The sequence below is a fragment of the Seriola lalandi genome, unplaced genomic scaffold, assembly GCF_002814215.2.
Source record: "Seriola lalandi dorsalis isolate HSWRI2012SDOR001 ecotype SW California unplaced genomic scaffold, Sedor1 jcf7180002054317, whole genome shotgun sequence".
Classification (NCBI taxonomy): domain Eukaryota; kingdom Metazoa; phylum Chordata; class Actinopteri; order Carangiformes; family Carangidae; genus Seriola; species Seriola lalandi.
This window is the reverse complement of record NW_019524870.1, coordinates 722,741-746,861: the sequence shown is the minus strand read 5'-3', so window position 1 is coordinate 746,861 and position 24,121 is coordinate 722,741. Positions and strand designations below refer to the sequence as shown.

The 24,121-nt window shown below is 40.9% G+C and overlaps 4 protein-coding genes across 5 annotated transcripts; all 4 read left to right on the top strand.

Moving 5' to 3' along the window:
• The first annotated feature begins 778 nt into the window (after nt 1–778).
• On the top strand, nt 779–5,214 carry hoxb6b (homeobox B6b). Of its 2 annotated transcripts, XM_023406841.2 has the most exons (3): nt 779–3,839; nt 4,762–4,794; nt 4,879–5,214. In XM_023406841.2, the coding sequence occupies exons 1-3, from the start codon at nt 3,389–3,391 to the stop codon at nt 5,133–5,135; spliced, it is 741 nt and encodes a 246-aa protein (XP_023262609.1). In that variant the 5' UTR covers nt 779–3,388; the 3' UTR covers nt 5,136–5,214. The 2 variants fall into 2 exon arrangements, with proteins under 2 accessions (XP_023262609.1, XP_023262610.1); XM_023406842.2 differs by lacking the exon at nt 4,762–4,794.
• Nucleotides 5,215–5,428: 214 nt separating this feature from the next.
• On the top strand, nt 5,429–8,610 carry hoxb5b (homeobox B5b). The gene is made up of 2 exons (XM_023406839.2): nt 5,429–7,023; nt 7,548–8,610. The coding sequence occupies exons 1-2, from the start codon at nt 6,390–6,392 to the stop codon at nt 7,793–7,795; spliced, it is 882 nt and encodes a 293-aa protein (XP_023262607.1). The 5' UTR covers nt 5,429–6,389; the 3' UTR covers nt 7,796–8,610.
• A 4,104-nt stretch (nt 8,611–12,714) lies between these two features.
• On the top strand, nt 12,715–19,822 carry LOC111655430 (homeobox protein Hox-A3). The gene is made up of 3 exons (XM_023406836.2): nt 12,715–13,179; nt 17,440–17,823; nt 18,920–19,822. Exons 2-3 carry the CDS (start codon nt 17,532–17,534, stop codon nt 19,510–19,512), a joined length of 885 nt encoding a protein of 294 aa, XP_023262604.1. The 5' UTR covers nt 12,715–13,179; nt 17,440–17,531; the 3' UTR covers nt 19,513–19,822.
• An 84-nt stretch (nt 19,823–19,906) lies between these two features.
• On the top strand, nt 19,907–22,624 carry hoxb1b (homeobox B1b). Its single transcript, XM_023406840.2, has 2 exons — nt 19,907–21,627; nt 21,925–22,624. The coding sequence occupies exons 1-2, from the start codon at nt 21,069–21,071 to the stop codon at nt 22,227–22,229; spliced, it is 864 nt and encodes a 287-aa protein (XP_023262608.1). The 5' UTR covers nt 19,907–21,068; the 3' UTR covers nt 22,230–22,624.
• Nucleotides 22,625–24,121: the final 1,497 nt, after the last annotated feature.

Here is a 24,121-nt window from a genome sequence, read left to right as displayed (position 1 = left end):
TTCTGTTGTGGTTACAGGACAATAAGAAGCTGTACAGACCTTTTGCGTCACCTACAAACCAGAGGCTGGAACAGAACCAAGTGCACCATCCAGTACAATGTCAACCTCACCAAAATCCTCCTACATTCCCACTTCCTAACACTTTCCCTCTCACGCAGCATCAAACTCAAACATCTCGGGGCCTAGGAGAAAATAAAGATGGCGATGGGAAAGCATGTCTTAAGCACAAAAACGGCTGCTGTTTATGAAAATTTACAACTTTGCCATGGAAGTTTACGACTCGCGGGGCTCCAGGATTGGTCGCTGCCGGTCATGTGGACAGCAGGAATGGGAACTTATTTCCCATGAGGTTATATTGCAGCTGCTGTTTTTCCACCGCTCATTCACTTAACACTAGTAACACAAGCTTTTTTCTTGGCTCTGTGTATATGCATTACGCGTGTGTCGTATTGTTTTGTGAGACGCGTGCGTAATTTTCCAAAAAAAAACAACCAAAAAAAAAAACAATTGGGCGATGGAGCCTCTGCGCGATGATGCCTCGGCGTGTGCGCCATGTTAATGTGGCTGCACTTGTGTAGCTATATGTTCGTGAAAATGAGAGATCAGCACACCCCTGGATGATGATGATGATGGTGATGATGGTGGTGATGATGGTGGGATTACTTTCATGAAATCACTTGAACAAAGTGGGGAAAAAGAGACAGAGAGGAAGCGAGAGGAGCTTGAGCAGGAGTGGCACCCACACTGGAAATGATGGATTATCAACAAAAGGTAAGGGCACCGTGTTTCTAATATAGCAGCGATTAACTGAGCACAAGTGCGCCGCTGCAGCTCTGTTGTGCCTGACCTGTCATTGTAGGGCCTGATGTTTATATTACTGGGAATGGGAAGATTAGTCTGCAAGAAATGGCAATTATCCAGTCCAAACCGTTTTTTTTTTTTCTTGCGTTGTGTGAGCGATTCACAACCAGTTGCTGCTCTGTCTGCGTTTAACCCCTGAGAGGCTGCAGCGCCGGAAACAACCCGCAGTGTCTGACCTGAAAAAAATGAGTGAAAACAGCCACATTTTGTCAGTTTGGTCAAACTGGATGTTATATAATGATGACTGGTTTCGGCTGCAGGCCAGACAGGCCAGACAGGCTTGACTTTGATGATGATGATGATGGTAATGATGATGGTCAGGCAAGGCCTATGCTACAGCTGTGACGCCTTTTTCTTAAAAATCACCTACATCTGTTTTTTTTCCTCTGCTAACAGGTTTTTATTCTATTCTATCCTATTTTAGATGCTTTTATTTGGTCGTTTTATTCTGAAAATCGCGTCAGGAGTCTTTTAGGTTGAAACTGTGCGGCGCTGTCTCCTCCTCGAGCGCTTTCGTATCAATTTTTCCACATTTTTTATTATCTTTAAACAAATATTTGCTCCGAGTGTGGCTTTATATAAATATATGGAGCCAATAATCCATATATTAAACATTTTGTTGGATTTCCAGCGCATCTGTGGCGTTTGTGTGTCTAGTTCGACGCTGCAGTTTTGTACAAGAACGTCATGTGACATATGAAATACAGGAGATTTCTTTGTCATATTTCTGTCAGTACATATGTTGAATCAGTGTTTGTTTGCACTGTCCGGACTGGCCAGCTGTTGTCATGCAGCTGCAGATGTTGCGGCCTGGCTGAGAGGCGCCACCGTTCACATATTCAAGCCAAAAATGAAGATTTTATAATTCTAATGTTTAGATGTAAATGTTTTCGAAACAGATATTATCAAAATAAAAAATATTTACTTAAAGAGCTTCAGCGAAACTAAAGATGATATCAGAATTAATCATTTTTACTGAGGCACTATCATACAAATATTTATTTTTCTGTCTATTTCATCCAAAAGACTGTAACAAAATGAACACCCTCGTTATTATTATTACAACACACTGCTTTATTTCCTTATTTCAATTTACTTTTCATTCAATAAGGCAACTTCTCTTAAAGAGGAAAGCTAATTAAATAGACATTGTCTAAATGGAATTATAATGATCATAAATATTAATTATGACGTTTAATTTAGCAAATTTCATATTTTTTTGCGCGAAAATCCTGGAAAATTGTTTGATTAACTCCAGAAAGGGAGGGATTTAACTGCACTAGATTTTGGGGTCATTAATAATAGGAAGCAGCTAATACTAACTGGTGCATAATGATAACCATAGTAATGTATATAATACCACATAATATAGGCTAGCTACTAATATTAATATTAACATTTATTGATCTGCTTAATTATTACTAAATACAGATATTGATAGATGAGTAACTCATGATTCAGGTAAATACTGAGACTTACATCATTTATACTTACACTGTTTTTTTATTAAATGTGAAACTATGGTGTCCACTTGAAGGTGATGATGGTGATGACGATGATGATGTGTGTGTGTGTATGTGGACGCGCGTGTCCTCCCTCCTGCTCTCCTGCACGTCTTCATGGACTGGATGGTGATGGCTGGAGATGGATCAGAGATCAGGACGAGCTCACACCTTTTATAAGAGTAAAAAAAAAAAAAAAAAAAAAATCATCATTATTGACGCAGATCTGGACTGAATCAGACTTGGAGCAGGATCTGTGGCGGCTGCATTAAGAACACAGCGGTTTATTGTGTGTGTTTGTTAGTTACAGTCGATTATTTTAAAGTAGTTGGAAGTGAAGGCTGGAGGCAGAGGAAGAGGCTCAGAGAGGATGATGATGTTTCCCAGTAATTTGTGCGTAAAAGGAAATAATGCGCAGAGTGTTTGGCGCGTCATTGCGATGTTTTTTTCCTTCCTCTTTTTTTTTTTTGCATTTGAATTTGCATGTGAGAGTGTGTTTGTGTGAGAGTGCGTTTGTGTGCAATATGAGACAGAGAGGAAGGAAGAGTTTGTGCACGCATGCTTGTTTAAGTGTGTCTGTTTCCCTGGACTGTATTTGCATAAAAGGAACTGATGTGTTCTTTCACACACACACACACACACACACTTCATACATGTAGTGTGTTGGTTCTGTTCTCTTTTTTTTTTTTTTTGGGTGTATATGTATTTCTATGAGTTGCAGCATCTCTGTGAGTGTGTGCGTGAGCGTGCGTAAAGACCGACAGACTCGAGCGCTTCATTTCGATTCACCGGGGACCCCTGCGCGCAACAAGAGCCCCCCATGGGTGCAATAGTGGAAGCACAGACGGCGGTGATTGGCCAGAGGTTGATCAGATGGTACACTTCCCCTCTGTATTCAGTGGCACCTCACAACCCCCCCTCTCAGCAAAAACCAAATCTCTGATAAAGTAATGGCAAAACCACTTGGACTATAAAAGACAACAAATCATATTCCTCCGGAGTATATACACCCCGTTGTCCACCCAATGAGTTCCTATTTTGTTAACTCAACTTTTCCCGTGTCTCTACCGGGAGGACAGGACTCTCTCCTGGGTCAGATACCGTTATATTCCTCGGGATACACCGATCCGTTAAGACACTACTCCAACGCGGCCACATATGGAGCAGCCAACATGCAGGAGAAGGTTTACCCGGCGTCCTACTACCAACAGACGGGCGCGGCGGCCGCGGCCATCTACGGCCGGGCCGGCGGCGGAGCTGCCTGCGACTACAACCCGGTCGGGACTTTCTACAAGGACGCGGAGGGCTCGTGCGCTTTCTCGAGCCGCGAGGACCAGCCGCTGTTTGTCACTCAGGAGCATCAGCAGCGCAAAGCGGAGTGCCCGGAGCAGACTGTCAGTATGAGCAGCAGCATCGACGACAAGTCCTCCACTCTCATCTACCCGTGGATGCAGAGGATGAACGCCTGCTCCGCCGGTGAGTACGAACCTTTGACTCTGTTGTTGTCACGGTGCCCGGAGGTAAAAGAGCGCAGGAGTGCATGAAGTGAGCGTGCCGAGCCTCAGAGTTACCTGTCAGCTGCGGACAGCTTCAGACCCACTCTCACGTTTAGACAGCTGAACATTTACAAAGAGCAAACTGCACGGAGTGATGATTAGAGGAAAGTAAGAGTTTGTGATTACACTGATTGCGCACAGATCTCCATGCGCCTTCAGGGCTTTGGCTACTACATCATCACATACATACACGACCACCGTGCACGCACACATGCACGCACGCACATACAGACTGGGCCTAGAGCTCTCAGCCTCTTGTCACATGGCATCTCCAGACTGGGCCTTTTTCAGAAATACAACAACACATTATATATATGAACTAAAAAAAAATCTTAATTTCACTATAAATGTCAAAAAAACAAAACATTATTTAGTTGAACTCTGACTCTGCACCTCTATTGTAGTGTTACAGAACAATATAGTGTTGTTATAAGAGAGAAAATACACCATGAGGTCACTTTTACGCACCACATTATTACCATCATGAGCTAGCCTACATTAATGCATCATTTAGGAGAGTTTTTTTTAATTGAATATATGTAGAGATCATTATAATATCACTATAAGACGTGCCATGAGCACAATAAAGAGATATATGATATTATAGAATATAATATTTAGAAAATGAATATAAGATAGAGAGAGAGCCATCCACAGATGTGTGCGTAACTATAAGAAGAGAGTTTTACAGGATACATTTAAAAATATATATACAGTAAAGTACAGTTAGTGACTCTTATAATTTACTACTTTATGCACAGCTAAATATTATATCTGTATGTTATAAGTCTGTGATTTAGAGCTGCATTACACTGAATTACCACTTTATTGTATTTTTTCAGATACACCACTACAGATTTTGAGTGCAATTTCAGGTAGACTCTTCTCCTACACTTTGGAAATTCACACGAGACAAAACATTTAATTATTAACTGATGAATTAATTTCCTTGTTTCCAGGCCCATTTGGCAGCAGTGGCCGCAGGGGCCGACAGACCTACACCCGCTACCAGACTCTGGAGCTGGAGAAGGAGTTCCACTTTAACCGCTACCTGACCAGGAGGCGCCGGATAGAGATCTCCCACGCCCTGTGTCTGACGGAGAGACAGATCAAAATCTGGTTTCAGAACCGCAGGATGAAGTGGAAAAAGGAGAACAAACTCCTCAATCCCTCAAAGACGCCCGAGGAGGAGGAACAGGCAGAGAAGAAGAGCTAAAAGAAAAAAGAAAAAAAAAAGAAAAAAGAAAAAAAAAGGACACTGACAGAGAGGCATGTGTGTGTGTGCGCGCGTGTGTTTGTGTGCACACTCCCAGAATAAAAATGATGTATTATTTCTTTGTAGATAAAAGTGCTCCGAATCACATGTTAGAGACGTGTAGAGTGATAGACTTTGAGTATCTGCACGGTAACAGTGTCTGCATTAGGTTAAAATCAGGTCCTCCTCTGTTTGTCCTTGTGCTTGTGTCTTTATTTAGGGGACTATGCAAAAATCCGCCAAAATGTAAATAATTTTTAGTGTTTAGTTTTTGAAAATGTTGTTACCTCATTATCATAGGCCTACTGAGTTTTATTATTATTATTATTATTATTGTTTTCCTCATGACATTAAAAGAGGCTTCGTCCTTTACTGTACATCTTGTGCTGTAGTTGTTCTATAATAGTCTAGACTTGTTGTTTACAGCTGTGCCATCAGCAGCTGAATTTGTACAGATGAGAAATGTTACATGTTATTTATTGTTGTTCACCATGTGTTCAATGCACATCTGGATATTGTGTGCAATATTTTGTTTAGGAAATTGTACATAGAAATAAAAGCTTTTTGATGTATATTGGAAACTCTTGTGGTGTCATTCATGCTCAAGACAAAAATCTTATTATTATGAATATTATGAATATTTTTTAAAATTCGTACAGGGAGCTGTGCTGCTTCTAAAGTCACAATAAACCTATAAATTCACATAAAACCAGAGTAAAGATTTAAATAATTTCCTGTTTGACACTGTGCGTGTTAACCTGCCAACAGTGCGGCTGATAAGTCTCTGTTATGTGTTACCTGAGCCTTTTGTGGCCTATATTATCAGTGTGTTACATAAATGATGGATGGCTCCGGGGCCTTGACAGCGCGTCCCGGCGGAGCACTACCACCTCTGTCCGGAAGATGGCGCTCTCTGCCCGCACGGCTCTCGGGGGCGCAGCGGGGAGGCACCATTGACTGGAGCCTAACGACCATTATTTCGTCATCATTTGTAACCATGGAGCATGAATTACCTCTTGAAGTCATCAGTGAGGATTTACGACTGGTCAACAAAGGCACGTGATTCCCGAACGCTCTCCCATATTTGGCCGCATACCTGGCAAAGTACAGTAGGGCTTCATTGCTTATAATTCATGATTGCATCCATAAATCGTGCAAGCACACAGGATTATAGCGACAAAGATCTACAAATCGAGGCTTTAAAAATCCAAGCAAATGAGCTCTTACTTTGTAAACTCGTTCTCAGGGCGCTATCCAAATGGCTCCGACTATCAGTTACTAAATTATGGGACTAACGGCGCTGTGAGCGGCTCCTTCAGAGACCCTGGCACCATGCACTCCGGGTCTTTCGGCTACAACTACAATGGCATGGACCTAACCGTGAACCGCACCAACACCGGCAGCCACTTCGGTGCCGTGAGAGAGGATGCCCGGGGATTCGGGCCGGACGCCCGGTACAGACAGACACCCAACTGCTCGCTCTCGTCTCCAGATCCGGTGCCGCCGTCGTGCGCCTCGGCCAGCCGGGAGCCGCTGGAACTAAAAAGCCCCTCTCCCCAGTCTGACCGGGGCACGACCTCGAGCGGCAACACGCTCAACAAAAGCAACAACGCTCATTTCACGGAGATAGAGGACGCCACCGTCGCCTCCGAGACCGAGGAAGGCGCGCACAGCAGCGGCGGCTCCAGCACGGCGACTCGGGCGCAGCAGCAGCAGCAGCAGCAGCAGCAGCAGCAGCAGCAACAGCAGCAGCACCAGGAACCCAACGCCACCTCCTCTACTCCCACATCAAATGATTGCCAAACACCACAAATATTCCCCTGGATGCGGAAACTGCACATAAGCCATGGTATATTTACACATCTAATAATATTTAGTTTTGAAGGGTGTCACGCCGGCGGTGTCATAAATCTGTCAGGTGTTGCATGAGTGAGCAGTGCTGGTGTGGATGACTGGGGGGGAGAAAGGCAGTGTTTGTAAAGTCTTTCTGGGACTGTTTGCTCTCGGTGGGGTCCAGGTTAACTGCCGCTGGAGCCTCACAGAGGATGGTTGGTGAAATGTGGATTTAGGCTCTTTCTTTCTTTTCTTTTTGTTCTTTTTTTGTTTGGTCAAATGTGCTGGTGGTGAGAGCTGGAGATAAGAACAGGGCAGTGATACCCGTGTTGTTATGTGTCGTGTTGGTTGCATGCATGCTTCCTTACTGCATCAGCTCATTTCATGTTGTGACCCCTCCAAAACAAAATAAGTCCAGCAGCCAAAAACCTCCTCCACTCCCCTCACCCCCCTCACCCCCACCTCCCCCCTCTTGTCTCTTCTCTTCTTGTTGTTGTTCAGTGCGGTTGCTAATTGTCTGGATTTTCTGTAAAATTGTAGATATGACTGGACCTGATGGGAAAAGGGCCCGAACTGCGTACACCCGCTACCAGACGCTAGAGCTGGAGAAAGAGTTTCACTTCAATAGGTACCTAACCAGACGGCGGAGGATAGAGATAGCCCACGCCCTGTGTCTTTCCGAAAGACAGATCAAAATCTGGTTTCAGAATCGCAGGATGAAGTGGAAGAAGGACAATAAACTGAAAAGCATGAGTCTTGTAACAGGAGGCAGCGCCTTCCACAACTGAATAACTTTTTGGGGAGAGTAAAAATAATAATAATTAAATAAAGAAAAAGAGAAAAAAAAAGAGAAACAAAGAAAGAAAGAAAGAAATCCATGAGTACTGTAAAGCTATTGAAAGCGCAGCACCTTCCAGCATGCTATTGTGATAGAAAAAGAAGTATCCTGTGGTCTTAAAATGCCATTTTTAGTTTACTGTTGTTGTACTATGATAGCTTAGATGTCCTATTTGGAAAAAGAAGATGTAAATATTACTGGGGGTATTAACTGTCCATGCTCTTTGCTCTGTCTTTATCTCTCTTGAAGGTGTTTAAACTTGAGCTCTTTATTGTAACTTCTTGACGGTCTAACAGGAGTAAAATTCATTGTACAGTTACACACACTCACACACACACACACACACACTCACACACACACACACACACACATACATACACCCACACAATGAAAAAGAAAAGAAAAAAAAGTTTCCAAACCATATGCTGCTCTTCATTGAATGTAATGTTATTCCGGGGCCATTTAAAAAGCGCTTTAGTGTAACTTTTACTGCTATTTTTGATGGTTAATCTCGTGGCCAAAACCATAAACTTTCATAAACAAAGCCAATGTGTAGCTCTAGGATATTTTGTGCATCTATTATTATTATTATTGTTTAGAACTAATTATGAGCAATGCAAATGTATTCAACCTGTCAATGTGATAAATTTTTAGTGCAAAGGGTTATTCTGTGGATAGGCAGTGATGTAAGCTTTTTTCGCCAATAAGCTTTTTGTATTTGTAAGTGAACTCATAGCGCTTGGAAATAAAGTTTCTCTCAATTGCTTTGAACGTGTCTCGACTGTATTATCAATTAGGACGAATACAGATACAAGGCAGGGTCATATTTAGGGTTTTTTTTTTGTTGAGCTGCGGAAAAAGTCCCGGTCTGCTTTGACCCGATCTAGACTCATTAATGATTAACCTGAAGGAATTGTTGAAATGTCGGATCAACAACAAGATTTTACACCAGTTTTTTTTTTTTTTTTGGATGCATTTCTTCTTTTCTTTTTTTTTTTTTTTTTTTTTTTTAGCAGAGACAGAGTGAAAGAGAAGACTTTTTAAAACTTACCTCCTCTGACCTCTTTGCAGCGAGATGCGTGTTTGGCATGAGAGAAGTGTGTTGGTGATAAAATCCCCCTAAAAAAATAAAAAAAAATAAGTAAATAAAGAGTTGCTTTGGCTTACAGGTATATAGGCAGTGCTGAAGTTGGTAAAAATCCCCCCTTACCAAAGATTGTATAGGCCTATATTACTTACAGACTGTGAAAAGTCACGTGAGGTCCATAAAGTTGGTTTTATGGTTTTGGGGAGTAGACAATGTACTATATAATTCACAACCTTGAATGAGAGTGACGGCTTAACTGCATGGATGGGACTGGAAAGGCTGGACTGGGGTTGGAAGTGGTGTCCAGTCATATTTAGTTGGTTTAAGCTGCTGGGAAAACTTGGAATAACTGTTTGCTTATAAAAAATACTCTGGCTGCTGAATTTTTATCTGAAAGTGTCAGTTTAAATATGAAGTTTTTTATTTTATTGTGAGTGTAAATTGTAGTTTTAAAAAAAAAATGCTGCACACTCGTACAATTTGAGAGCAAAGACATTTTTACCTGCAGGAAAATCACAGATTATTTGCCTTTTTTAAACATGTTTTCTCATCATGGAAATATTTAAATGTTTGGAAGTGGATGTTCCCGGCCTCAGAAATAGAAAATAGCCACTGATCAGAATTTCTCGTGCTAGAAATAAAGAATCACACAAAGCGCTTAACAAAAACAAAATGTTTTGCAGAAATAAAACTCTATATCTCTCGGATTTAAGACTATTTCAGAGGCTTTATGGAGCTGCCATGAAACGAACTTGAGCAAGCTCCTAGAATGATTTATCCAGATCTGTCAAGTCACCGAGCGGCCAAAGGTGAAGTCTCGGACAAACCCAGAGCTGGACACAGGCTTCACTGCTTTTACATAAAGAAATCCCAGGCTCTCTATAGGCTATAGTGCATTGTCTACCGGCCACTGATAAAACATAATGATATTATCTTCAGGAAACTGAAAGGCAGCAGTCTGTATGAGACTTGTGCAATATTTTCCAAAGTCTCTCCAAACTCATTTCAGGTAAAAAAAGAAAAGAAAAAGAAAAAAGAAAAGAAAAGTTAAAACCAGTGGTGGGCTATATGGGTCCCAGACATTTTCCACATATTCATAACTATTAAGTGGCAATTTAACCAGCGTAATGAGTATTGCATATTGATAGGGGTAATCTGTACCCGGATCTCATGCATAATTCATGGCGGCGGGGATCATCGCTGGGTCAGTAGACGATATAGGCTGCAGCCGCAGATGCGTCAGGAGGAAGCGCGCTGCTGCCAGACTTTGCACTGTCACCATCGACACTCAGGTCTGCAGGAGAGTCTGTGGTTTGCGCACGAAATCAGAAACTTATAGGTTTTTATTGATAATATATTTCAACTTCTAAAAAGGGCTGTGCTTCTGGGAAAAATCACTGCAAACATGCTGGGTAAATTTAATAACAGAATTTAGCTCCACTTTGCTTTGTAGCAGCTGTTTTAAAAGTAACGTTTGCAGAAAGTGGTGCAAGAATTACAGCAAATCATATACGGTTGAAAAGCATCACAAAGCAACACAACCTCTGCTTTTAACCGCAAATGGTTGTGAGAATAAAATCTAATTAAACAATATTTCCTAAAGCAGCCACAGCTTCAGCTCAATTAATGTAAACACTTGTTGTATCAGTTCTAATATTGAATGTAAAGCAGGAAACTGTATTTATTTAATAGTTATAAGTAACGCGAGGAAAGGTTTATGTTAATAACCGTTTTAAACCCCCTCCCATTTGATTTAATGCAGAGTGATTAATTTAATCATGATAAAATACATGGAACAAGTGTCACCTTGGACAGTTTATCGTGTCATAGATGCTCAACATCTGGCAGGATGTGTGAGAGTTCAGTTCGCTGCTGCTGCTGCTGCTGCTGTGAGGTGTTTGTGATGCAGCTGTTCTGCCAGCAGAGGGCGCCTCAGACCGGTCCGCCTAATGATGGATGGTTTTTTTTTTTCTCCCAGCTCGGGCTCTCATCATCGGGGGCACGCGGGTTAGAGAGCAGAGCGCAGAGAAACACCGTGTCACCACGAGCGTGTTTATGAGTTTATCTGTGGAGGTTTGCGCAGGCTGAGTGGTCGGAATGAACCTTTACTCCCTGACACTCTGAGCTGAGCTGCTCTCATGCATTTATGTGCTTTACTCCACCACATTCGTCTAGATGCTTCTCAGATGAAGATTTTACATTGAGATAACATATGTTGAGCTTATAAAATACAAAACATTGTCACATATTTAACCAATATTTCCCAACCTTTCTTTTTTTTTTCCTGTGACTCCTTATAGATAGCTCCTTCAGGTGTCAGGAGTTCAGGAGTTTTTCTTATCAGTTCCAAAGACACAAACTTGTGAGGTAAATTATATACCAGCATCCATAAAATCAAAAAAAGAAAAACAATTCTGTATCAAAAATTTATCAAAAGAGTTTTTTTCTTTCATTGATCATCTCATGACCTCTCAGATTTATGTGGTGACCCTTTTGAAAGAGACTGTAAAACCACCGCACCAAACCTAACTGTATATAAAGAAGTTAAAACTAGCTCCACCAGCTCCAACAGTAAAATGATAAATCGGCATTAAATATCTAATAATGTCATATTTAATAATGCATAAGTCACGGGAAACATTTGACTGCAGAACAAGTTTTACTTTCGGTACTTTAAGTAGGCTATATCCAGCTGCTTGTAATGGAGTATTTTTACATTATGGTATTGCTACTTTCACTTAAGTATCTGAGTTCTTCCACCGCTGTGAGCATGAAGGTGAAACTCAGGTTATATGGTTAAATAATTCAAAATAAGGAAAAGACTCTGGTGCCAAGAAAGAGCAAAACCTCACACTGGGTGTATTGACTGTATGTGAAGCCTATGACAGTGACACAAACAGTGGAAGGCTATCACCCACGATGTGACACGAACATGTTGATGATTCCCCGTGAACTATAACAGAAATAAACCCGCAATAAAGTCTTAACATGCTCATGTAGTTATCTGTCCAAACCTCGGCTGGAATTCCGGATGAAAGTGTTTTTTTGGTTCAGCTTTCAACTAATGGCTTTATTAATGATTAATAAAATCATTAAGTAATACTTTATAGAGCCATAAAAAGAACTTTTGGGTTGCCATGGTTGTGAAAACTCCTTTGACTGGTAACACGAATTGACGGGGTTATTTCTGTGATATACTGACTTATTACCATTTATAACTACAGAATTGATGATTACAGCATTTATTAATGACTTATTAACATTTATAACAGCTATTACTGACTTATTAACATTTATAATGGCAGACGTGATGAATTAACCCCCTTTGTTAATAACCTGTTAACATTTATAGCGACTATTAATGACTTATTAACATTCATAATGGCCGATTTAGTGGATTAAATGCCTTTATTAATGACTTAACATTTCTAACAGCAGACTTAATGGCTTATTAGAAGAAGAAAAAAATCTAATCTTTTTTTTATTTTTAAGTGTAATTGTATAAGTGTCCAGTGTCACAAACAGCAGGATAAGATCACGTTTAAACGTCGTATTGAAGCTCTGCACACTGACATGTGAGTATGTTGTTTCTGATATTTGGACGGACAGGCCTTTAATTAGATGGTTTAAATGGCCGAATTGTACAAGAGGCTGCAGCTTTTGTCCACATGCTCGCAGGCTGACGACCTGTCATCTATATACACCCTGTAGATCCGAATTTGTGTAAAATTAGAAGCAGCCACAAATTCGCACCTTGGGGAGTATGTAGGCGATGACGCTTCACCTCCAAGGGAAGAAAACCTTCATTTAAAAGACAGAAAATATAAATTGTTTTCTATATGTTTCCACTGAGGAAGAAACTTTGGAGACTTGGACCCTGCTGTGTATTCTTTTATCATTTTCTAGGCTTAATAAAATGTGCTGAAAGTTGAATGTCTCTATTTCAGATGGGAGTTCTGAATGAGTTTTCTCACAGAGCTCGGCAGAGTCAGTTTCTTTTCTTTTTTTTGCTGCACATTGTTGGAGAATATGACATCTGTGAAAGTTGCAGGACAGGACCCCCTCAATGTGGCCATTGTTCAGCACATCATTTATCACGTCTTCTTTTCACCGCCACTGTCTGTAGTGGAGCGAGGAGGAGTTTGAGTTTGCAGAGGAAATGTGAGGAGAGGACCTGCACAAACAACTCCAACACACACTGAGCAGAGAATCTGTCCTGATGAGAAGATGAGAGCGCAAAGAAAGAAGTAAGTTTACTGAAGATTGTTTTAATACTGTGTTGACAACAGAAGAGCAGAGGCAAAGTCAGTGGGAGAGTCTTGGTTTCATTTGAGGGAATAATGTAACAAAAAGTGCCCTATTTAATATTTATAAGCAGCAGACATTTAATAAAGGGGTTATAACACACGATAATGTAGTTTAAAGTAGATATAAGGACATTTTAAGTGTTAATTAATGTTTAGAATTTGTCAGCAATTATAACGTCCTCCCATTAAGACATATTTAACATTAATACAACTGTGTTTTCATTCATTATTTGATAAACACATGCATCTGCTTACATTATAGTGTGTTCCATACTATTTATTAATGTTTATATGCTGTTTATAAGAGCACTGACTTTCTCATTTAAAGCTAAATGTTTTCTTTGATGAGGAAAATTAACTTTTCTTTATGACTTGTGAAACTTTTTTTTTAAAATTTTTTTATTTTAACTATATATTTGTATTGAACACAAGCCTGTATTTATTTATTTGCTTTGCTTACGTTGTTTGTGGGAAATTAAGTTGCTGCCATTGTTGATTCAACTGTCTCCATATTGATTCAGAGCTATAAATCCTCCTCCTCTGGACACGTGGTTCCCGCAGCTAATTGACAAGAGAGGTTGCAGTGTGCTGCATTTGTCAGCAGGCCTGCACACTGAATGGAGGGGTGGTGGGTGTGTGGGGCGAGGAGGAGGAGGAGGAGAGGAGGAGGAAGAGGGGGGGTTGTGTGTGCATGTCCATCACAGATCAGACAGAAAGAGTGGAGAGTGATGGGACGTATAAAGTGCAGCTCAGGGATGTTGTTCCTATCTGAATGACAACTACAGTCCTAGGAGACACACACACACACACACACACACACACACACACACACACACACACACACACACAGTATTTACATGCAATTTATAATAGCACCATACAGGTGTGTGTCATTATAGATTAAGATAGGGTTTGTAATCCCAGCATATATAAAGTGGTTATGGTTAGTAAATTGCTACAATAAAGTGATCAAAAATTATAATCTAATAATTCATTACTCTGAAATGGGACATTCTGCATAATGAGTACTTCTATATTTTGATGCTTATATTTTTACCTAAGCTTTATTTTGTATTCTCACTGATAAGCAGCAACTGGATAAAATAATAGAAATACCTCTCCACTTCACCACAAACTGCAATCTGTAGTTGTTTAAGTTGTTGTCTCTCAGCTTATTAAAGTCCATTTATACTTGAAATTTCCTGAGCTTTATGCCATAGCTCATGGCCTTCATCAGCATATGGAGTTAGCTCAGTTGTTGTTTGCCCACTTAGCCTAAGTAAAGCAAGTGAACTCAATGCAGATGCAATATACATAGGCCATAAAACATTACAATGTGTAAGCAGCATTTAACTGTTGTAGTTCATTGAGGTGGAGCTAATTTTAAATCCTGTTGAGTAGTTTTATCTATAGAAAAAATCATCACACTTAAAAATTAAGATTATAAAGAAAACATGATTTATAACTTCAGTATTTAGTATGAATGTATATGTTTGAATGAGGCATAAAATAGAAATACTCAAGTAAAGTACGACTACCTCAAACTTGTACTGCAGTACCTGAGTAAATGTACTTAGTTATATTCAAACACTGTTCAAAGTCAAAAGTGAGTCCAGGTCCAGTAAATAAACTTTGTGCTAAGAGGTTTTTTGTTATTTCCTATTAATAATGAATCTTAAAGATTAAGTATAAATCAATAAATATGTCTTTACAACAGTTTCAATAAAATCTAAGTAGGCAACTGTCCTCTGTATGATTACAGGGATGTTGCAGGTTTTGCAAAGTGTACCTAATAAACTGGAAAGTAAGTGTATATGCACATCTTTTGAAGCCAACAGAGGCATTTTAGAGACATTTTGCTGTACCTTTCTCTTAAAAAAAAAAGAAGCTTGACAGTGATCAGCTTTCTCACCCTGTAGAATCTCAGTTTATATCACAGCTTTCAAAATAAGAGGCTTGTATATCTTAGATTTTTTTGGCACATCTGGGATATATTGACATTTTCGCCATCACGCCACGGCTCAGAGATCAAAGGTATCCATTCCCATGAATTAAAGCCACTTTAGTTAAATATTACCTTCACGAGCTCAATCAAAGCGATCGAGCAAAAACGTGAAGATGAGTGATCAAAGCAAGCGCCAATCGATCCACTGCGGCATGTAAAACCAGATCTCCAACAGGCCTCATTACAGCCTCAACTTCTGCACGGAGACTTTTTTTAATGGACGCTGCTGCTGACCACTGTCTGCCTCCCCCTTTATAGTGCTTTACAATGACTCCATCTGATCACTCATTTAAATTAGAACAGAAGAAAAAAAAAATCTCATTACATAAACAAGACGTAATGCACTTGGTATGTGAGTGTGTTAAAAAAACAAACAACCCAGACTAAATACTGATAGCTTTCTGTTGCCTGAGTAATTTATGACATCTCTGGCATCGGCCCTAAACTGGATGTTTGAATTTATGATTACAGCTCTGGACACGTTCCCAGCGCGGTTTAAACACAACAGAGCTGAGCTGTTGTGTTTCATGTTAACTGTGCAGAAAATGCTTCAGGGAGAAATGTTAAAAATAGAATCTTTTGGGGTCAGTATCAGTGATAGTGGGTGCGTGCGTGTGTGTGTGTGTGTGTGTGTGTGTGGGGGGGTACTTCTTAACAAACCATTTTCCTTATCTAAATCCACTTAAATAGGGGGAGTTCAGTGCCAAAATATTTCAGCTTTTCCCGCCCTCTGTTGAGTCACCTTAATGCTTTTGGATTTTCATTCTGCTCTAATTGTCATAAAGATGTAGAGGAAGTCAATTTACCCCCCCCCCCCTTTTAGTCTTTATAGCAGGGCTATTACCATATATGAAACTGAGCTTGCATGATCAGCAAGAGAGGGGTTTCTTTTTATACACACACACATGCACGAACACCCACACACACACACACACACACCACAGGCTGACATTGTGTGTAGAAATGCTATGCAAGGCGGTGTGAGCTGCGGAAACACTGTCCACTCTGCTCCCCCCCCCGCCCCCCCTCAAAGGCAGCCACATCACCACCACCATCACCATCATCTAGCGCGAGAGAGCCGCTTCCTCTGCACGGATTATTCTAATCTGGAGGATTTTATTTATTTATTTATTTATTTTTACAAAAGGTGAGATTGTTTTCGTTTGTTGTTGTTTCAGTGCGGAATGACTGGAGGTAGGAAGGTAGGAAGGGAAGGGAGGAGGGAAGGTAAGGCAGCCCGGGCTGTTGTGCCGCGGACTGGGTTATGTGTCTTTATGATTTACGAGCCTGACTCCAGCCGCGGTTCAACCAGAGTTCATAAAGCTGCATGCCTCCAGACTTTATTCTCCCTCTCACTCCTTAAAACTGCTGCTTAATAATTTTGTCCTGTTTAATATCGGAGGAAGAGAGAATTTAATTTCATTAAGATATTGCCTGAAAAGATGGGATTTCTTTTTTCCCCCTTTTTTTTCAAATCGCCTTTTTGCTTCAGTTCAGGGCATAAAAACAGCTGCAGAGCACAATGGACTTCTGTATTATTTTGTGTTTGATGGATGAGCTTTTCAGTACAATGTGATATAACATTTAATTTTTTTTCCTCTTGAAAACGTTAGAGACAGGACTATCCATTTACTGAATAAAGGCTTTCATTTATTAACAGGCCTAATGTCATTTCAGGAAACACACTTCTGAAAATCATGTATTTACTTTTATATTTATATTAAATGCATTTTATTTTTATAGGCCTATTATATTTGGGATGTGTGTGTGTGTGTGTGTGTGTGTGTGTGTGTATGGACTAGTTGGTATCAGTTTGACTGCTGCTAGCCTATTAATGTGTTTTTAAAGAAATCTCGTTTTAAAAGATGGAATCATTAAAAAAGGCCTATCTGTTGTTTTACTTGTGTTGTAACAAAAGAAAATGAGTATTCAGTGAAACCGCCACTAAAGGGTAAATAATATATATATATATATATATATATATATATATATATATATATATATATATATATTTACAAGATTATCCTGGAATTGGTATTTTTCATTTAGTCTATTTCCAGCAAACTCTTAATTTTCCGTTGCCTCTCTGGCCAGGAGAGGCTTGCTATTCATGTCAGCACACTATTGAGTTGATAAGATGGATCATGTCGTCTCCTCCCTGATTCTGTCTCCATTTTTTTCTCTGGATCTCTCAGGCCAGAAGCGCAGGGCTCTCTGGAAACCTGCCATGTGACATTTGGCTGCCAGCGCTCCGTCAGAAGGTCAAAGGGGCCCCGGTGCACGTTTCATGGAAATGCAGAAAAGCAACGCTGCGCACAACATCCAGCACCACCAGCACCACGACTTCTTCGGCGAGTCTGTGCATGATGTCAGCGGCTTTCTTCATCAACAACAACATCATCATCATCATAACCATGAAGCAGCCGCAGAACAGCAACTGGCGCAAGTGGAGACGTTAGAGCGCACGTGTCAACGGAGGTCAAAACAGCAAAACCCCAAGTTCTCCATGAGCAAAAAGATTTTCCCCTGGATGAAAGAGTGCAGACACTCACATCAGAAACACGGCAGGAGAGTCTCAGGTTTGTATGACACGAAGAGTACTGTTTCCTAATGAGGCCCTTTTCATTTATGATGCCTTTAATGAGCAGTTAATTGAGGGAATTACTTTATATTTTAGCCTTTTCAGGTTCAAAAGGTCGCAGCTATTAACTAAGCTCAGCCAGGCGTGAGGCAGGAGGATAAATACACCTTGGCTCAGTTTTTAGTCCCACATTATGTTTGAGGTCATTTAAAGTGAGTAAACAACATTTATTTGTATAGCACTTTCCAAAATAAAGCTGAAGTTCTTTATAGAAAAAAACAATAAAAATGACGGAAATAATAAGAAAGACTAAGTTTAAATCCAGAAATGTCAGTTTATAAAATTTTGGGAGAAAACACAGATATGAATGTTTCTTTTTCTTTAATTTATGATAAGCCCTGACAATTATCTTCCAACTTAAATCAAGATAATTTATATGTTGTAGCACAGATACGTTTATTTTACAATCATGACATCCTTATCTTTGGAAACTCGATTTAGAAAAAAAAAAAAAAATCAGTTTAAAGGGGAGCAAAATATCCAGTTCTGGCATCATTTTAGTGAAAGATGAATCAAAGTATCTAGACTTGGTCACCAGTGTTTAAATCCTTCTATTCCCAGACTCTCAGTCTTTATCACAGCAGAGTTTGGTCACATCACAACCTCTAACTTACATGTTAACACCCCTGTGTTGTCTCAATGAAGGCGTTGTCCTTTTCTTTCTCTCTCCGTGTTTTCCCCTTTGTCTCTCCCTTAGATGTTGTTGATTTATATTCCTGTTGTTTAGCCTAATTATTATTTATTTATTTAAGATTTATTTATAGTTTCCCTGATGCTCTTTTACGCATCGCACAGTTGACAGTTTAGTATAAATGGAACAAAATAACATGAAGAGAATGGAAGAGTAAACGAGGCAGAGAACAGTTACAGAAAACGACTGAGAATGGCCTTGAACTTAAAAAAGAGGCACAAGTGTAAAAATAAAATAAAAAAGAGTTAAAAAGAAAAAAAAAATTGAAATGTCCTATTTCCCGCCTCCACCCTTTGAGTTCTGCCTGCTCAACCTTCCTTTTTCTAACTGTTTGTCTGCACAGACATCACCGTCAATGAGAAGTGTCCAAGCGCGACCCCGGCCTCCAATAAGAGGACGCGCACCGCGTACACGAGTGCGCAACTAGTGGAGCTGGAGAAGGAGTTCCACTTCAGCCGCTACCTGTGCAGGCCGCGGCGGGTGGAGATGGCCAGCCTGCTCAACCTGCACGAGAGGCAGATCAAGATCTGGTTTCAGAACCGGAGGATGAAGCAGAAGAAGGACGAGAGAGTTCAGGGCCTCACCACCATCAACACCACCACCACCACCTCCTCCTCCTCGCCCCCGTCTTCCCCCTCCGCCCCGGGCAGCCCCACTCTGTCGAGCCTGGGTTATGTCCATCTGGGCGGGGATTACCAGCCGGCCTCTCCTCCGCTCAAGTCCCAACAACATCCGTCACAGCCGTCGTACGCGGCAGAATACTCCAAATATCCAGCTGCAGGCTTCACGCACGGCCCGCAGTTCGACGTGCACTACAACGCGCACAGCACCGCGCACACAGCAAACACAAATGTGGATGTGAACGGGTCATATTTCTCACAGAGCTGCGCTCCTCAGGACAGAATCATGCAAGCTCCAAAACTGACTCATCTGTAGCAGACAAGATGTTGATTTAACGAATTCCTCGAATCTCCACGATAAACTTTAATTTATGGACAAGATCTGTCTCAATGCATGAATTTTTATTATTTATTTATTGAACTAATAATCTAAACATTAGTCTCAAGTCATATTCCTTTGTATTTATACATATTTATTCTTATTGGGCATTTTATCCACTGTTGTGTTAACTTTTACGCATGCGCCTCAACCAGAAATGCTATAATCCAGCCCTGTGTGGCTTAAATTAAAATGTTCATGTTGTTATTTAGGCAACATAAATAAAAAGCAGTTTACTGAGATTGCACGTTATCCTCTCCAGAGTAAACATCCCTCCAACAGTGTTCAACAGAAAACTGTGATGCAGCCAAAACGTTTGGCAAAAGTGGAAAACCTCCAGTTTTTCGCGTGTGTTAAAACCTCATTAGCACTTGAGGTCTATATCTAACATCACATTATCTCTTACTTAATTACAGCGCCCTTACGGATGACTGTAGGTTTGGGGAGATATTACATGTTAGTGTGAGTGTCGTTAAAGAAAGAAGCCAGGGGATAAAAAAAGCGTCTATATGGTTCTGAAATGCGTCTTTGTTCTTTTATGGGCAGAGTGGGCCACACAAGCTGTCAATCTTTAAAAAGCGCTCATGATGGATCACTGAATTTCCCTCTCTCTCCACAACACTGTCTGATTCAGAGGAGTCCGTCTGCAGGATTCATGTTGTCTAAAGCCTGGAGAAATAGTTTGGTAATAAGCCAACACACACACACACACACACACACACACACACACACACACACGGACCAAACTTAGATTTAGATAAACACATGAGCGAGTTTTCATACATTTTTGTATTTCACTGAGAATTAAGGGAACTGGGGGACAAATGACAAATAATAAAACAACAAATAGGCAATACATTTAAAGTTAAAACATTTGATTTTGAAATTAATATATTGTATTATTGCTTGAAGTTTGGTCAAAAGAATAATTTTCCAGTCTGTGTAGTAACTTTTGATCATTTTAAAAATACAATAATAATAATAATAATAATAATGAATGATGTGTGCACTAATCTCTGGTCTATGGAAGCCAGTGTTATTATTATACGAAACACACATTATTATTATCATTATTATTATTATTATGTTAGACATAGATTGGAATTATTTTTTACTGTCATAAATTTGTCATTCTCAGCTCCTCTAACGCTGCAGCCTGAAAATGTGTCCTGATGTTTGTGTTCTTATCAGATGGATGAGCGAGTTTGATTGAAGCATTTGTCATGTAAATGCGAGCCGTTTGATGGACGAGCCTACAGACTTGACAGAGTGCTGTTGGTCCCTTGCCATTGGCGTTTGACGGGTCACATGGTGTGTCAGGAAGGTGATATGAGAGTGGAAGGCAGTTTTACAGCTTTGACATACTACCTAGAAGGTTAGGGCACAAGGAGCACCGATTAATGACTGCTCAGTCTTGATCAGTTCTGAACAAACAAACAAACAAACAAAAAAAAAAAAGCCAAAAAAAAAAAACAAACCCTGCGAGGTCCAGGATGAACTCTTACTTAGATTACCCCGTGTGCAACCGGGGAGCAAATATCTTCAGTGCCAAGGCTGGATACCACAATTTAAACCACGGATACATGTCGTCCAACTCGTGCGCAACAAGTGATAGTTACGCACCGGACGGCCGCTTAGTTGCTGCAACTTCTGGGCCCCACCAGACTCCGAGCCTCCCTCTGCACCACCAGACACACGTCAACTTGGATCTGCAGTTTTCAACACCGGGGAACTCCATGTATGGGTCACCCCTGGACTACGGACACCACCAGTACGGCCTAGCCTCCGAGCAGGACCGGAACTTCATTCATGCGCAAGTTTCACCCCTTGGGACAAACATGGCCCCTTACACCGGGGATAATTGTGGACCTGGAGTTGCAGCGGGCGGCCAGTATCTGCATTTCGGCAACGGAGACCAGAGGCAGCAAGAGTATTCAGAGAGTGTTTACACAAGGTTACCGCCCCAGAATAAGGAGAAGGATTTGGAGCATGTGGAGGAAACTTCGAAAACATTCGACTGGATGAAAGTGAAGAGGAATCCTCCTAAAACAGGTTTGTTCATTCTCTGCCTGACTAGAGATTTACAGATATGAAGTGTAGTTTAGAGCTCCCATGAGACCTCTGGAGGTAATATTGGCTCACGGTGTGTAAAAGCACACTCTAGCTGATATAATTAAGACAAAGTGTTTAAATTCTTCTGACACATTATTTGGCGATTAACGCTTTGTAGTTTTCCCTGTTTATTCTCACATTTTTCATTCTCATCTAACCCCCATGCATTAGCTCCATGACTTCCATGTTTTTTCCCTCCCTCCATCATCCACATCTACAATCCATTTCTCCCCTCAGCGGTCCTGTCCGAGTTCGGGGTTCCGGGCCAGCACAACGTGATCCGCACCAACTTCACCACCAAGCAGCTGACCGAGCTGGAGAAGGAGTTCCACTTCAACAAATACCTGACGCGGGCACGGCGGGTGGAGGTCGCCGCCAGTCTGGAGCTCAACGAGACGCAGGTGAAGATCTGGTTCCAGAACCGCAGGATGAAGCAGAAGAAACGTGAGAAACTGGGCAGCGCTCTGGTCAGCAACACTCCGGCACCTGCGGAGAAACTCTCCGGTCCTGACACTTCTCCAAAGGCGAAGGGGAAAGACTGAAGCAGAACGTGACTTTTTAAAAAAAAATAAAAGATAAAATATCTGTGACTGTGGGGCCTGAGCAGTTCTCCACATCGTTCCCTCATTCCAGAAAAGAAACTGTGAAACATGCTTTTGGACTTGTGAAGTATAAACAGGGTCTGTGCTTACTGGGCACTGATTTCTGAAACTGAATGCTGAGAAAGTTTTTTAAAAAAAATGTCTTTTCATCCATTCTTGTATTTTGTAACCTTCCTATCATAAGCCCACGCTTTGTTTTGTGTTGGAGCACTGAAGTACTCAGTGTCATTGTTTGCACTATTTATTTACAGGGTATTTTCCAACAATTGTTGAGATGATTTAGCTTAATAAAGTTTATAAAATGAAAATTAAAAAAATTGTATTTGCTGTGTATGTTAAAAAAAAAAAGAAAAGGAAATGTTGATACAGAATTTGTTCCCTTTCCTCTTCTTAAATGTATAGGTTTAAAATAAATCGTTCTCTTTTTATATATATTTACTTCCATTAATAGTCTCACCAAAGTCTTCTTGCATAATGTGACAAGAGGAATCTTTCACAACACATGGGGTGGTTCCCAGTGACCTTTTCACCTCGAAATACCTCCAGGGGCTCTAAACATGACAACAAACTCCAGGGAGCCAGGTCTCACCCTTGGTTTGTTACCCAAATTCTGCTTGGATACAGCTGACACATGTCACAGAAATTCATTTGTATTTTACATGATTCAAGTTAAAAGCTTTCTGATAAAACTGCCACATTTGTACTTTTAAAACGAGCCAAGTTGATAATTCACCATCTCTTTGCTCATCCTGGCTTCACCTTTAGCCAAACGTTTGCCGGACCCGGCCACCATAGTTCCATCTGATGCTAAAGGGGCAGCAGTTTCAATATTTGCACTGGGTGTTGGGTTTGCGCACACACAGTTTCTGCCCCAGCAGCACTGGCCTGTTGGTGCCCTTCTTCCTAAAGCTGAGGTTCACACAGAGTTCAGGCACAAATGAATGCGGAGTCAATCTGTCAAGACACCAGAGTGGCTCAGAGGAGTCAACTCCAGGCCTCTCATGCTTTAGACTTTTTTCTTTTTTTTGCAGGTATTGCTTTTAATATTTAGGCTTCATACGGTTATAAGCCATTTAGCCAGTGTTGTAGTTTGTGCGAACTTTAAATAGTTTTAGGCCTCTGGAAAACATGTTTCAAGGAAATGGAAATCAGCAATCATTTGAAATATATCTGCCTGAGTATGCAGTTCTCTCACAACTATATTAAAAATTAATACACTTCCACGAATAGAAGTTACAGTGGAAATACCATACGGCCCATTACTGTAAATTAGAAAAGGGCTAAGAGGTTTGTTGTCATGCATTTCTTTATAAGCCCAAAGCTTTCCCCTTCAGATGAGTCACAAGGCCAAGGACTGGGGAGGCGACAATCGATATGGCGAATAGTGACAGATTCAACAACAAAAAAAGGGGACGGTGCAGAAAACAAGTGTGGGACTTCATTCCAGAGGTGTGATCCCTGCCATCTTTGTAGGTAATACCTCAGTGCTCCCAGTGGGCTCTCCATCTGGAGGTGTCAGAGTCTGTACTGCAGCCAACACCACAGAGACAGATGTTCAGCCGGGGGAGAGGAGGAGGATGTTTTTCACCTTCGGATCAGCGCAGCCCTCTCTCTGCCTTCTGCTGGAAAATGTAGGGCAAGGAGAGGAGAGGAGCACAACACGGTTAATGAACACAAAAAGGGGACGAGAGGGAAGATCCTACACAGGCACGAAAATAATCAAAAGCCCTGCGGCACGAACACCTGACTGCACAATCATCAGGACTATTAATATACACAGCAGCGAGCTTCTTTCTCCCTCTGATATCTTCCACATCTTAACACCCCCCCGT

Bases quoted from the DNA above. Each gene is read 5' to 3' on its own strand.
- hoxb6b (XM_023406841.2), top strand. From the start codon at position 3,389: ATGAGTTCCTATTTTGTTAACTCAACTTTTCCCGTGTCTCTACCGGGA. The intron at 3,840-4,761 runs GTGAGTACGAAC...GTATTTTTTCAG, and splicing joins GATGAACGCCTGCTCCGCCG to ATACACCACTACAGATTTTG. The intron at 4,795-4,878 runs GTAGACTCTTCT...CCTTGTTTCCAG, and splicing joins GATTTTGAGTGCAATTTCAG to GCCCATTTGGCAGCAGTGGC.
- LOC111655430 (XM_023406836.2), top strand. From the start codon at position 17,532: ATGGAAATGCAGAAAAGCAACGCTGCGCACAACATCCAGCACCACCAG. The intron at 17,824-18,919 runs GTTTGTATGACA...TTGTCTGCACAG, and splicing joins ACACGGCAGGAGAGTCTCAG to ACATCACCGTCAATGAGAAG.
- hoxb1b (XM_023406840.2), top strand. From the start codon at position 21,069: ATGAACTCTTACTTAGATTACCCCGTGTGCAACCGGGGAGCAAATATC. The intron at 21,628-21,924 runs GTTTGTTCATTC...TTCTCCCCTCAG, and splicing joins GAGGAATCCTCCTAAAACAG to CGGTCCTGTCCGAGTTCGGG.
- hoxb5b (XM_023406839.2), top strand. From the start codon at position 6,390: ATGAGCTCTTACTTTGTAAACTCGTTCTCAGGGCGCTATCCAAATGGC. The intron at 7,024-7,547 runs GTATATTTACAC...GTAAAATTGTAG, and splicing joins GAAACTGCACATAAGCCATG to ATATGACTGGACCTGATGGG.